At 44.7% G+C, this 13,508-nt stretch overlaps 1 protein-coding gene across 1 annotated transcript in view; it reads left to right on the top strand.

Annotated features, from left to right (window-relative positions):
* The window catches only part of EXT1 (exostosin glycosyltransferase 1), a 291,965-nt gene that overhangs the window by 238,503 nt on the left and 39,954 nt on the right, over positions 1-13,508 (top strand). Inside the window, exons 2-3 of the mRNA XM_082858749.1 lie at positions 9,400-9,493; positions 11,004-11,111. Of these exons, the coding sequence (XP_082714875.1) occupies positions 9,400-9,493; positions 11,004-11,111 (202 nt within the window). The remainder of the gene's footprint in view (positions 1-9,399; positions 9,494-11,003; positions 11,112-13,508) is intronic.

Genomic DNA, 13,508 nt, shown 5'->3' with positions numbered 1-13,508 from the left:
AGAGGTGCTTGTAACGAAGGGCTCATGTCTGTTCTTTGTGTCTCTGTTGTTTCTACAGCCCCTCCCGCCCCCCTGCAAACCAGTGGATACTGAGTACTTTTCATCTATTTCATACCTATGTTTTGAGTGGCTCCTGCAGGCCAGGCCCTGGGGGTAGGTGTTGGTTCAACAGGAAGTAGGACCGTGGTCCTCCCTCCTGGAGCCCAGTGGAAGGGAAACAAGAAAATGGGCAACTGGATGCAGAGGGAGAAGTAGACAGGGAATCCTGGGTGCCATGTGAGCAGCAAGAGGGCCTCTGGGTGAGACTTAGGGATCGGGGAAGGTTTCCTCCGGGGTGGAAGGGGAGAAGGGTGTGTGGGGAAGTACCCTGTCCACAGGCTGCTCCCTGGGACTCGGCCTGTCCCCGAGGAGTCACCACTGAGGCTTGACACCCCACGCTGCTGGCCCCGCAGCCTCAGTCCACACTTCCTGGCCCCGCTGCACTTGGCTGGCTTGTCTTCGTGGCGCAGAGCCTGGTGAAAGGTTAATGGTAAGATAATGACCTTGAGCTTCCCAGTTGCCCTTGGCTCTGTCCCAGACATTTAGCTCCCGCAGTCAGGACCTTGGTGTGCCTCTTGTGGTCCCATTTATCCATCTGAGGTCACAGCTGCTGCTGGCTCCTTAATTGTCACTCCCTTCCCTTTCCCCCCCGTACCCAGAGAGCCCCTTATTTAGCACTTTCAGAAATTCAGAGAATTTAGACCCACACGTCCTGGAATTGCATTTATCTCAGAGCACTTTGAAATTTGGTATTGCCGAGCAGAAAAGCCGGTGCTCCAAAATTTCGCCTCCTTCCGATAGCTTCCTGAGGTTCACGGCCCCTGGCACAATATATTTAAAATCTTTCATTTTCCCCTTTTGTGGGGAAGTTACTCCTTCCTTCGAGGCAGCTCTGGGAGACAACAGAGCCCTTCTTGTACAAGCCCCACGAAGTACAACTCTGCTACTCGACTTCATCATCTGTAAAATGGGGCCACTTCATGTGTGGTTGTAGAGAGAAAGGGCAGGAATGAACACGGATTGTTGCCCCACCCATGGGAAACATGTAATCAGTGGGGGGATGATTATTATAATTGTTATCATCAATGGCTGTCCTATTTTTGTCACTTGCTTTTACATATTAGCCATTGAGCTGCTATGTAATGGGCGGGAACCGCCATGGTCTTCTCTATGGTGTACCTGGTACATGTTCAGTTCATTAATACGTGCAGGGGAGGGTTACCACCTGGTCCAGGTTTACAGTTCTTAGCTGTCAGTGGATGTTTAGGGTAGACATGGGGTGAGGGAGTTTAGACTTGATATGGGATTATGATCCAGTGTGTTCAGATGCAGGGTTTGATTCCAAGGATCCAGCCGACTCTTTCTTCTTCCCTGTGAAAAGCAGGTATAACCATATCTACCTCCTGGGGTGGCTGTGAGGCTTAAATGAGATAATGTGTGCGAAAGAGTCAGTACCTCCCCTGGGGCCTCCCGCCCCAGCCAGAGCCCACACACTCTTCCTCCCTCCCTTCCCGATGTTGAAATGGATTTTAAATGGGCATAAAAAGAAGATGGTCTTAAGTGGAAAGCCAGGAAGTGTGAAAGGGTGGACAGCTTCGGATCGGCAGGGTCATTCAGAGGAGCACCACAAAGAAATCATTTCCTAATCCTTGGTCTGACCGGCCCCAGAGGTTCGAGCAGCCTGCAGTGCTCAGGGCAGAGTGGCCTGTGTTAGGCATCTCACCATCTCCAGATAGCGAGGGCCTTCCCACTGGGAGCTACTGAGTCCCTGAGGCTGCAGTCCATCTGCATTTCCCTGACTCCGGAACATAGAGTAGCTCATTCGTGGGCACAGACACTGTATGAGCAGGTGGCGTGAAGAAACTGAGGCTCAGTGAATCCCGTGAATTCACAAAGACCACTGGGGCCTGTACTTTTCTGTGTAGACAACAAATAGAATGGTGGCCAATGGACCCATTTTCCAGCTAAAAGATTGGCTCCCACTCATGGTTTTCTCAGTTCAAATCTGTGCCTTGGGCCAATTTCATTTTATTACATGCTATGGATTTTGGGGTTTTCTCAAAAATAATTGAACTTTTAAGCATCTAATCTGTGATAGTCCAAGAAAGGGCCTAAGGCAACATAGATATTAAATAACAGAGCACCATCTTGGACTGAACTCCTGGTGTGACATGGGGTGGAGTTTTGAGTAGGGGAGAAAGAGTCCTTTTAAATGGTAGCCTTTTGTTGCCAATGCTTGAAAGTAGGTGAAAGGTTTAGGACTTCACCGTGTAAGAAACATAACTTTCAGACACTCCATTTGTGTGGGCTGCGGAGGAGACGGTATCATGAGGACAGAGCAAAGGCCCTTTAGAACCAGAAAGCCTGGAGCTGGAGCCCCAGTGGCTCCACAGCTGTGACCTATGTTGGCAAGGTTATCAGGCTGTGCGAACTTCATATCTGCCTGTGAAGTTGGCTTATATCACGTCCTCAGCGTTCCTTTGGTGACATGTCACTCTTCTGCTTGAGCCCTTCAGGGACTCATGACCACATGCACAGGGTCATGTCTGAGGTCCAGGAGATCCTCCCGGGGGGACCCTGCCTGTACGAGCAGCCTCATCTCTCCTCCCCGTCTGGTGCACCCCAGACTCTGGGCAGTGTGTCTTACCTTGGTGTCTCTGTTCCTGCTCTGCTACCTCTACCCCCAGAGACGCCTGTCGCCTCCTCTCAGCTCTTTGCCGGACTGATTCTTGCTCTTCCTTTAATATTAGCTCAGAATCTCCCGTCCTCCAAGAGGCATCCCTGCTTCTCACGTTCCCCACCGAAGCCAAGCTGTGCCTGTTTTTTTCTCTTCTCTACATAACTCCCAGCCCTTGCCTCCATCCTCCCATTTCCCTCACCGAATGACAATCGTTTGATAACACATCTGCCTTCTCCCTGGACGATCAGTTCCTTGAACGGTATTTGACACATGGTACTAGGCATTACTAGGCATTAGGCATTCAACTAATGTTTGTTGAATGAATGAAAGAAAGCACAGAGGAGGTGCCAAGGAAGCTATTTTATTTCCCTTATCCCAGAGCACTTTGTGCAGCTACAACAGTCAGAAGTTGTTTTTGCGTTCTTTGTTTTTTTTTTTTCAGGGATGTGATTCTAACCTGGGGGTAAGCAAAGAAGATTGAGTACTTATGAGGATGGGGGCTGAGAGGGAACATATCAGCTGTAGATGTTCACTTTATAAATCAATACGTGAGACAAACTGTAGCAGCATCAGGGGGACACTAGAATTGTGTGGCTACAGGGAGGAGGGCCTGGCTCACGTCTTCTCTATCCTCTTTGATTAGCAGAAAGCAGGCTCACGTGGAACTGAGCCTGCCAGGGAATTGTGGGAAACACAGCTGGACCCGTGGGCACACTGCACCAGCATCATCCGTGGCTATGGAGCGTTTGATAATAAGGCAAAATCCTTTCAATTAGAAACTGCTGTTGTGGTTCACAGCTTCTGTTTTCATTTTATTTTCAAGGGTCTGCTCTACACGGCTCCCTGGCTCTGTCTCGGGGAATCCGTTCCTCTTGCGTTTGTTTGTTACGTTTTTGAAATGTTTGTATTCCTCTTGAACTGCTGTAGTTTATACAAAAATTTATGGTCACGCAGTGCCTTGCAGTTTCTGCTGTATGCACGCAATCTCATTTAATCTTCACATCTTTGAGGCCCAGAGAAGCTAAACAATCTGCACAGGGGCACACAGAAAGCGATAGATCCAGAAGCCAAGTTCTTCATCCCAGGTTTTCCTACGTAAACCGGCTGTATTTTCCGTTATATTCGGTCACCTCCCTTCCAATCATAGCTACCATTTATGGATTGCTTATAATGTGCCCAGGCTTAGTTAAAATGTATCATTTCATCCTCACAGTAGAAGTGTTATCCCCATTTTGCCAACCAGGAAACTAAGATCTAGACAAATTAAAAACTTTCCCAAGGGCTTCCCTGGTGGCGCAGTGGTTGAGAGTCCGCCTTCCAATGCAGGGGACACAGGTTCGTGCCCTGGTCCGGGAAGATCCCACATGCCGCAGAGCGGCTGGGCCCGTGAGCCATGGCCGCTGAGCCTGCGCGTCCGGAGCCTGTGCTCCGCAGCGGGAGAGACCACAGTGGTGAGAGGCCCGCGTACTGCAAAAAAAAAAAAAAAAAAAAAACTTTCCCAAGAACATTCAGCTTGTGAATAGCCAAGGTGAAATTGGAACCCAGGTTTGGCTGGGTCTAAAGCTGCTTAACAACTAAGCTTTTAATCGTTAGGCTCTTAACCACCGTGCCAGTGGTTCTCAAAATTCGGGGCGCATCTTAATTATCTGGAGGGCTTGTTAAAACAGAATCCTGGGCCCTTCCCGCAGGGTTTCTGATTCAGCAGGCCTGGGTGAGGCTGCGAATGTACATTTCTACCAATTTCCCAGATGATGCTACGAGTTGGAAGAGTGTACTTTGAGGACCCCAGCACTAATGCCACATCGCCCTCCACCCATATGCTGGTTGTACTGAATTGCTCCCAGCCCAAAAAAATGTTTCATATGAAGGGGAAGGGCTTCAATTATGCATTATTGTATGGCCCATTTTAAATGGGGTGTATCCCATACATTATTCACTGCAACTTTAAGGTTGTTGTAGTGAATTATTTCGGCCGTAGAACGGGTTTGGTTTCTAGGTTAAATACAGGGTCATGTTATTTTTATTGCATTTTTCATTGAAGTAGTTTATGGAAACTGTTCTGTCTTCTGTGTCATCACCTATACAGCAGGGAACTTAAGGGCCATCTGAAAAGGGCACCAAAACCGTTATTAATAAAGCTGAAAGTTCTCTGAGATCAGTTGCCTCCCTCGTCTACTTACCTTCTTGCTTAGGATCTCATATGTTCGTTATTTCTTGTTTTTAAGAAGTTTATGATTTTGATGTGATCTATATTTCTAAGCTTAAGTCATAGGGAAGAATTAGTCTCTAAAAAGACTGTCCCCCTCACTTGACCTGTCGTCTCCACATCTTGTTCCCCAGTCCCTATCCACTGGTTACCACCAACCTGTTCTCCATCTCTGTAATTATGTCATTTCATGAACACTATATAAATGAACTAATTCAGAGTATGTCCTTTTGGGATTGGCTTTTTCACTTAGGATAATTTTCTTGAGGTTGTTGTGTGTATCAGTAGTTCATTTCCTTTTATTGCTAAGAAGTATTTTAAGCTATACATGCACCACAGTTGGCTGAATGATTCACCCACTGAAGGATATTTGGATGGTTTCCAGTTTGGGGCTATTAAGGAGAAAGCTGCTGTGAACATTCGTGGACAAGTTTCTGCGTGAAAACAAGTTTTCATTTCTCTGGGATAGATGCCCGAGAGTGCAATTGCTGGGTGCTAAGCCCATTTTTAGTTCTAAAAGAAACTGCCAAAGCATTTTCCAACGCGGCCGCCCCAGTTTACCATCCCACCAGCAGTACACGAGTGTTCCAGTGTCTCTGCAGCCACATCTGCACCTGTTGTCATGTGTCCTCTTGATTATAGCCGTCCTACTCGCTGTAAAGTGATATTTCCTTGTTTTGATTTGCATTTCCCTAAAGACTAATGGTTAAGTATCTTTTCATGTGCTTATTGGCACTTTGTATATTTTCTTCGGAACAATGTCTATTCACATCCTTTGCCTGTTTTTATAAATTTATTTATTTATTTATTTTGACTGCGTTGGGTCTTTGTTGCTGTGTGCGGACTTTTCTCTAGTCGCGGTGAGCGGGGGCTACTCTTGGTTGCAGTGCACGGGCTTCTCATTGTGGTGGCTTCTCTTGTCGTGGAGCATGGGCTCTAGGCACGTGGGCTCAGTAGTTGTGGCTCGCGGGCTCTAGTGCTCAGGTTCAGTAGTTGTGGCGCACGGGCTTAGTTGTTCCGTGGCATGTGGGATCTTCCTGGACCAGGGCTCGAATCCATGTTCCCTGCATTGGCAGGCGGATTCTTAACCACTGTGCCACCAGGGAAGCCCCCGTTTGCCTGTTTTTAAATTGGATTATTTGTCTTTTGACTGTTGGGTTGTAAGAGTTCTTTACCTTTTCTGGATAAAAGTCCCTTGTCAGATTTATGATTTGCAAATATTTTCTCTCTTCTATAGGTTGTATTTTCACTTTCTCAATGGAAGCTGGGGGTAGAGGGAGACCGGTCTTCTCAGCTGTACTCGCCTACGTTAGAACTTCTATTAGGCAGAGCTGATGGGGGTTGGTGATGGAGCAGATCTCGGCTCAGATGCTCCAGATGTTCTCAGTTGTTGCTGAGATTTGGTAGATTTTCTTGAACGAATGTTTTTCCATTTGTCATCATGACCTTAGGACAATTTCCAGAAACTTTCAATGATGCTCTTATAATTTGTACCAGTTAAATTGTTGTTTTGCTGGGAAGAGTGTCCTCAGAATTCCCTAGTGTGTCATTCTGGAAGGCCAGGCTTCCACAGTGTACTTAATACAAATGCCCTCAGGAGATGTTACACCTGAAGTCCTCATCAGTCTTTTCTAGTTATCCAATGAGTCTTTGGTAGATCTAGCAGCTGAAGAAGCATTTTCTCTACACAACATCTGCAAGACTAGAACAGTGCCTGGAACATAGTATTTCTTAAAAGAATGATTGAATAAATGAACAAGTTTAAGCACCTAGAAGGAGGTAGACATGGGGCATGGGAGAACATCAGAGAGCTGAGTGGGAGGGTACCAAATACATACGTGGCCCAATTAGAAAGATTGTCCCCTTTGCAGGCATCATTACTCCTTCAATTGTAGTACACAGTAATTCATAGGCTCACTGTCACTAGAGCCCAAGAATGAGGCTGGTCCATGGGTTGAGCAGGATTAGAAATCCAAAAATCATTGTTTCAGGTTATGAGTGATTATGTTTCTGTATGTCTTTGTGTGTCAATATAAATACACACATTACACATTGTGTACACGAGCAGATTTCTGTAGACACATATACACACATACATACAGTGGTTATGGAAACTTTTGGAGCAGTGGGATACTCTCAAAGGGACATTCTTCTTTCTTACCTAAAAATGATAACATAAAGAATAATGGAATGTTCAAAACCATCTTTAGTCATCTTGCCCAGCTGACTCATTTTGCAGATGAGGAAACTGAGGCCCAGAGAGCCCATCGTTTTGTTCTTAATCTCACAGCTTACCTAGTGGGCTCCTGATTCCAGCAAGAATGATTGTCCCTCATCTTCTGTTACCTATTACGTGAATGAACACAAGTTTCAATCATGAAGCTTTATTCACTACATCAGCAAATCTTCCTATACAACCCCTTAAAAATCAATAGCTTGAATAGCTGTCATTTGAATTTTTCCTACAAGTTTTCTGCCTTTCCTCTAGCCCACTCCTTCCCTAAAGTAAATTTCGCAACTGGCAACTTTGAAACTTGTTACAATCCGGCACATTAATAGGGTTTTACATTTTAGCAGCCTAACGATAAGGAGGTAGGGCCTTCTGTTCTAGCCCCTCAGGGGTTTCGATTCTGGGCATTTATTAAACTTTGCTGTAGCCTCAAGTGTATTTGACCTTTTTATATTAAAAAAAAGTTTCAGGTTAAACTTTATACATATATATGGTGTGTATGTACATAGTTCACTCTTCTCCACTGATGAGGTAGATATTCAGACATTATCAACAGTTGAACTTGAAGATACTTGTCAATTATTTCCCTATGTTTGGTAAGGAAGAGAAGCCATTACTATCATAATTTATTATTATTTTCAGCTAGCTAGATTTGAGCCCTCTTAAAAATCTTTTCTACTTTGGGGTCTATTTTGCAGTTTAATTAATGTAGCAAGGGTTTTCTTTTTTTCTTTTTGTTTTTTTAAATTTTACTGTCAATGGAGATAATCCATTCACAGTGACCTTTCCTTGTGCAAATTAATTGTACACGCTTGTTTAAGTAAATGGTCCTTTGCATGACGTCTCTTCTTAATGATGGGCTTATAATCGAAAATTGGCTTATTCCCATATGCCTAGTTTGTGTGAGAATATAAAAATAGATGTGGACTTGAAAAATATAAATGTATATATCAGTATCCCCAAAAGAGGAGGGAAGAATCCAATGCCTTCAGGCTATGATTAAATTAGACTATTAGAGTCAGAAAGTGCTGGTGACATATGCTACTGTCAAAGTCACCTGTCTGCTGAGCCTGGGAGGCTCTTGAAAAAGGAGAGTGATTTCATCCTGGCTCTGAGAAACTGGGCCTTCACAGGACCTGAGCCATCTCCAGTTTCCCAGGTTTTCTTAAGCTCCAAATGAAATTTCAACTGTGTGTTTAGGAACGTATTTGTGGAGATCATTTTTATTTTTTTTTATTTATTTATTTTTAAAAGATTTCTAGTTTAATTAATTAATTAATTTGGCCATGCTGTGCGGCCTGCGGGATCTTAGTTCCCTGACCAGGGATTGAACTCGTGTACCCTACGTTGGGAGTGCAGAGTCTTAAGCACTGGACTGCCAGGGAAGTCCCTGGAAATCATTTTTAAAGTGCTAGCCCTGAATAAAATGAGATGCTTGTTACCTTTCCTGCACTTCACCGGTATAAAGAGACAGGTGACAGTCATATTACATTTTGCATTTTTTCAAGTGTAGAAACAGTGTGATACAACTAAATGGTGTTTGAGGAAGAAATCATCTCTTCTGCTGCCCAGGTTCCCACAGGCCCCACCGTTTTGTTTTTTTTTTTTCCTGTTATCCCTCTTTCCCCATTTCTTGGGCTGGCTCCTTCTCTCTCACCTCCATGCCAACCGTTCTTATACAGGAGTGTTTGTCTGGGGTAACAAAATGTTCTTGGTTAAAAGTAGAAACTCCAGCTTGAAGGAGAAACTAAATGTTTTGTGCTTAGAATGGAGGTTTCCTGAGTAGGTTTTAGTAGCATGGGTTTGTGGGGTAGGAAACAAGAACAGCCTTCGTTTTATTGAATGACATGGCATTAAAAAAGAACAACTAGCGGTGAGTACTTTTTAAGCTTATGGGGGCAAACTGTTTTCATCCGAGACAAAAATCTGATTTGGGAAGCAAAGGCTGGACAAGCCAAAATTTTGCTGGGACCATCAGACTTGTCTTTTATGTACTGTTTGCAAAAGGCCCTAATTGCTTTGTCCAGTGTGATGGTTCACATTTCTTCTCCTTCATGCAACAACCCTGCCCACCTCCCGCCCTGGAAAAGTGAGGCTTGCCTGTGTATCGCCCGAGTTGCTCTGGGTAATCTCTGGTAGGTGTGCACCCACCCCAGGTGTGCTGACTCACCCCTCCCCCGACCCTCTCCCCTGCCCCATTCCTAACGTGTCTTTACTTGCTCATGGCTCTTCCTCTTTTTCTAGGTATGATTATCGGGAAATGCTGCACAATGCCACTTTCTGTCTGGTTCCTCGTGGTCGCAGGCTTGGGTCTTTCAGGTTCCTGGAGGCTCTGCAGGTAAGAGACCCTGATCCTCCCCAGAATAGGGCTGAGGACTCAACGTCAGACTGGGGCGGAGTTTAACCGTAGCACTTCTCCTGGGGTCTAAGCCAAACGTGTGGTTTGCCTTAAACACCTGAAATCTGTTTTCCCAAGAAAATCTGCAACATTTTTATGAGTTGAGGGGGCGGGCGGAGGGAGGATTTACTCCCTGCCTTTGGACATGAGGAGATCCGATGGGACTCTCAAGGGAGGGTGGGTTCTTCAGAGACGTGTTTACAAACAGAGGGCAGATCTGCTTGCCCGCCAGGCAGCCGACCTGGGCTCCACGGAGACTCAGCCCTCCTCCTGGAAGCCAGTCTCAAGAGCAATGAAAATGGCTGATGGGTGGTATTTCCCAAAAGCAAAATCGTCGGTTCTGCCCCCATCTCAGTCGTCACTCAGTTCCTCTAAATGCTGAGCGTGATACCCTGCAAGGTAGAGGCACGCACTCAGCCCAGCTCCTCCCAGGCTCTGAAGTTCAGAGGTCCTGGAGCTGCTGGGTCTCTGCTATTAATCTTCACTTTGCAGAAATGCCTTCACCTGCTGAGACAGTTCTCCACACTTCCCACCTGGAAGTTGCAACCAGCCTTGCTTGTTGGCTAGAAAGCACGCCCTCCACCTCTCTCAGCTCCTGGACCCCTTGCTACCGTGTCCTTTCTTCCTCTGTGCTCTGCCCCGGCTGAATCTGTGCTTTTGTCGCAGTGCTTCTTAATTGCCGCCATTCTGTCGTGTCCTCTGACAGGAGAGCTTCCTTCTCTTGAAAGTCTTTTCTGGCATGTTCTATGAACCATACCATTCCTGACATTCCCCTGGCCTCTTGGGATGTTGCATGGAGCAAATTGTTCTCTGCTTTGGATTCTGAGTTATTTGCAACCAGAATTTTGTCATTAGCGTGGTGTTTCTTGGCTCTTAGGTCACTGTGTGGGTAGTAAATTGGTACGACAGTGGTTGGGATCCCTCCACACTGAAGGGAGCAAAGTTCAGATGTTTACATGGCTAGGGAAAGGTGAGCACCCTGTAACAGTTTAGTCCACAAAATGCTTTATCAGGAATGCCGAACTGTTCTTTGTTGCTCAGGACATTGGGGTGAACCACTTTGCAAGTGGGCTATGGCAGTTACACTGACAAGGCTGTTCATGTTCAAGGTGGGTTTTACGCTAGGATTTTATTGGTGAACGATTTTGTTACGTCAATAAACCTTCTTCAGCGGAGGCCAGTTGCCCGCATAGAGGTAAGGTCAGCCAAACCATGTACAAGAATAGAAATGGGGTTTTCGCATTCTAGGGCAAGAATTGCAAATAGCAAAATCTCAGCTGGATACAGACAAACTTCATGTGACTTGATAATTCATAAAAGGCCACTTTTCTTCTGACCTCAGCAGTCCAGGATTCATGCCAGTAATTAAATTTGTACCCATTTCACCTCTGATTGGAAGGGTTCCTGCTGCCATATTCCTCACACTCACGAAGTCCCCTTCTTTGCACAGGCCGCCTGTGTCCCTGTGATGCTCAGCAATGGATGGGAGTTGCCATTCTCTGAAGTGATTAATTGGAACCAAGCTGCCGTCATAGGTGATGAGAGATTGTTACTACAGGTAAGGAAGGGGTGGTGGTGGCCTTCAACAGATCAGTGGATTATTGTTGCCCCCGTCCAGACTTTCAAAGAAGATGAATCCAAAAGATCAGCTCTGTAAAAGAAATTTTATCAGGAGAAAATTGCCTGTGTCATGGTGAATATGAAGTCATTTAACATGACATCGTTCACTTCCCAACACACAATCTGCTCAGGTCCAGGGAATATATTCAGAGAAGGAGAAGTTGCAGGTAGACCACACTGAACTTTGATACTGAGAAGAGGTGTGTATCTACCCCCCTCAATATTCAGAATGTTTAGAAATTATACCGGGGAGTTTTTGTACCATCCTGTTGCCACTTTGTACTCCTTTCCCAATTCCGTATCTGCCTTCAGATTAATTTTCAGAAAGAGAGAGGTCTCTAGGGCTGATTCTTATACTTAGTGTTATCATTGCTCAAATGATCTAGTCTGGGTACATGAGTGAGTGTTATCTTTAAGATGTATATTTAAAAGAGCAGCCTCAAATGAAAATGTATGTTTTTTTTTAAAATGTATTTTTGGCCATTTAATTTTATTGTTGTAAGAACATGTAATATGAAATCTACTCGTTTAACAAATTTTGACGTGTACTCATTATGGTTGAGTGTAGGTACAATGTGCTACAGCAGGTCTCTAAAGCTTATTCAGCTTGCTTAACTGAAGCTTTATGCCCACTTACTAGTAATTCCTCACTTCCCATCCCCCAACCCCTGGTCACCACCATTCTACTCTTTAATTCTATGAATTTGATTATTTTAGATATCTCTTATCAGTGGACTCATGAATTATTTGTCTTTCTGTGACTGGTTTATTTCACTTAGTATAATGTCCTCAAGGTTCATCCATGTTGTCTTCTATTGCAGAATTAAGACTTACTAATTATTAAAATGTCCGTATTACCCAACGTGATCCACAGATTCAAGGCAATTTCTGCCAGAATCCTAATGGCATTTGTTTTTTACAGAAATAGAAAAACAGCTCTAAAATCCATATGGAGCCAGAAAAGACCCCAAATAGCCAAATCAATCTTGAGGAAAAAGAACAAAACCAAGGAATTATAGTCCCTAATTTCAAAATATATTATAAAGCTCCAGTCATCAAAACAGTATGGTGGTGGCATAAAGACAGATATATAGACTAATGGACCAGAATACAGAGCTAAGAAATAAATCCACACATATACATCAACCAGTCTTCCACAAGGATGCCTAATAAAAGTTTAAACTTCTCAAGAGCTGCCTGGGAAGGGGGATATGATACTCACAGAAAAATCCTGGGGCAGGAATACTCAGTCACTGAGGATTTCTAAAGACCCTTTGTGCAATAATGTTTTAGCTTCAACATAAATTGCCATACTCCTTTCTCTAATATGATGGGATATTTTAATGCTTTTATTTCATGGCATTGTACTTTATCTTGAACTACCACAAATATTTGTAAAATGATATTTTTAAATGTCCTTTTTTCAATATTCAGGAAATTCAGTTTCTAACTCTCATTAATTCTACTTCTGTGCTGCTGGCCAGTCTGCTAACTGGCTGGTGAAATAACTCAGTACTCTCCCTAAAGTAACAGTGGAATATCTGTAGCCAAGAGGGCCACGAATTAGGCAAGCCAAGCTGAATGCAGCTCCTAAAACATGCCTTGTGTCTGGTACTCAGATCTGTGATTTCCAAGGCCCCTGGGACCTCAGAAGCAAGAGGAGGACACGTGATCTAGTATAGTTCTCCCCACACAGAGATGGTGTGTGCCTAAAACATTCACTCATGACAGGCCAAACAAAAGTGATAGATGTGGTTCTTTTCCATGTTGCCTTTTTCCTTCCTCTTATGATTTTTTTTTTTTCTTTTTGCGGTACACGGGCCTCTCACTGTTGTGGCCTCTCCCGTTGCGGAGCACAGCCTCCGGACATGCAGGCTCAGTGGCCATGGCTCACGGGCCTCGCCGCTCCGTGGCATGTGGGATCTTCCCGGACCGGGGCACGAACCCGTGTCCCCTGCATCGGCAGGTGGACTCTCAACCACTGCGCCACCAGGGAAGCCCTCTCTTATGATTTTTAAAAAATAATGCATGCTCATTAAAGGAAATTTAGGAAAGAAAGGGAATAAAAAATACCAGCCATAATTTCTCCATTTATGTACCAGTGCTCCCGTGAATTTGATGTGACTGAGTTGGGAGTTTGTCTTTGAGAACGGAGCGTGTTCCAGGATACTGAACTGTGGTTGTCTGGTCTCTACCATTTCAGCAGAGTTGATTCCCCAGAAGCATTTCACCTTCTGAGGCAACATTTTGGCTTGATGCTAGGGATTTCGTTTTTCATTCTGCACCTACTCAAACTTGCTGGCATTTTCCTCTCTCATATGCAGTCTGTCTTTGC

Source organism: Leucopleurus acutus, assembly GCF_964270905.1.
Source record: "Leucopleurus acutus genome assembly, chromosome: 17".
Lineage (NCBI taxonomy): Eukaryota > Metazoa > Chordata > Mammalia > Artiodactyla > Delphinidae > Leucopleurus > Leucopleurus acutus.
The sequence above is the reverse complement of the archived record's forward strand: the minus strand, read 5'-3'. Positions and strand labels throughout refer to the sequence as shown.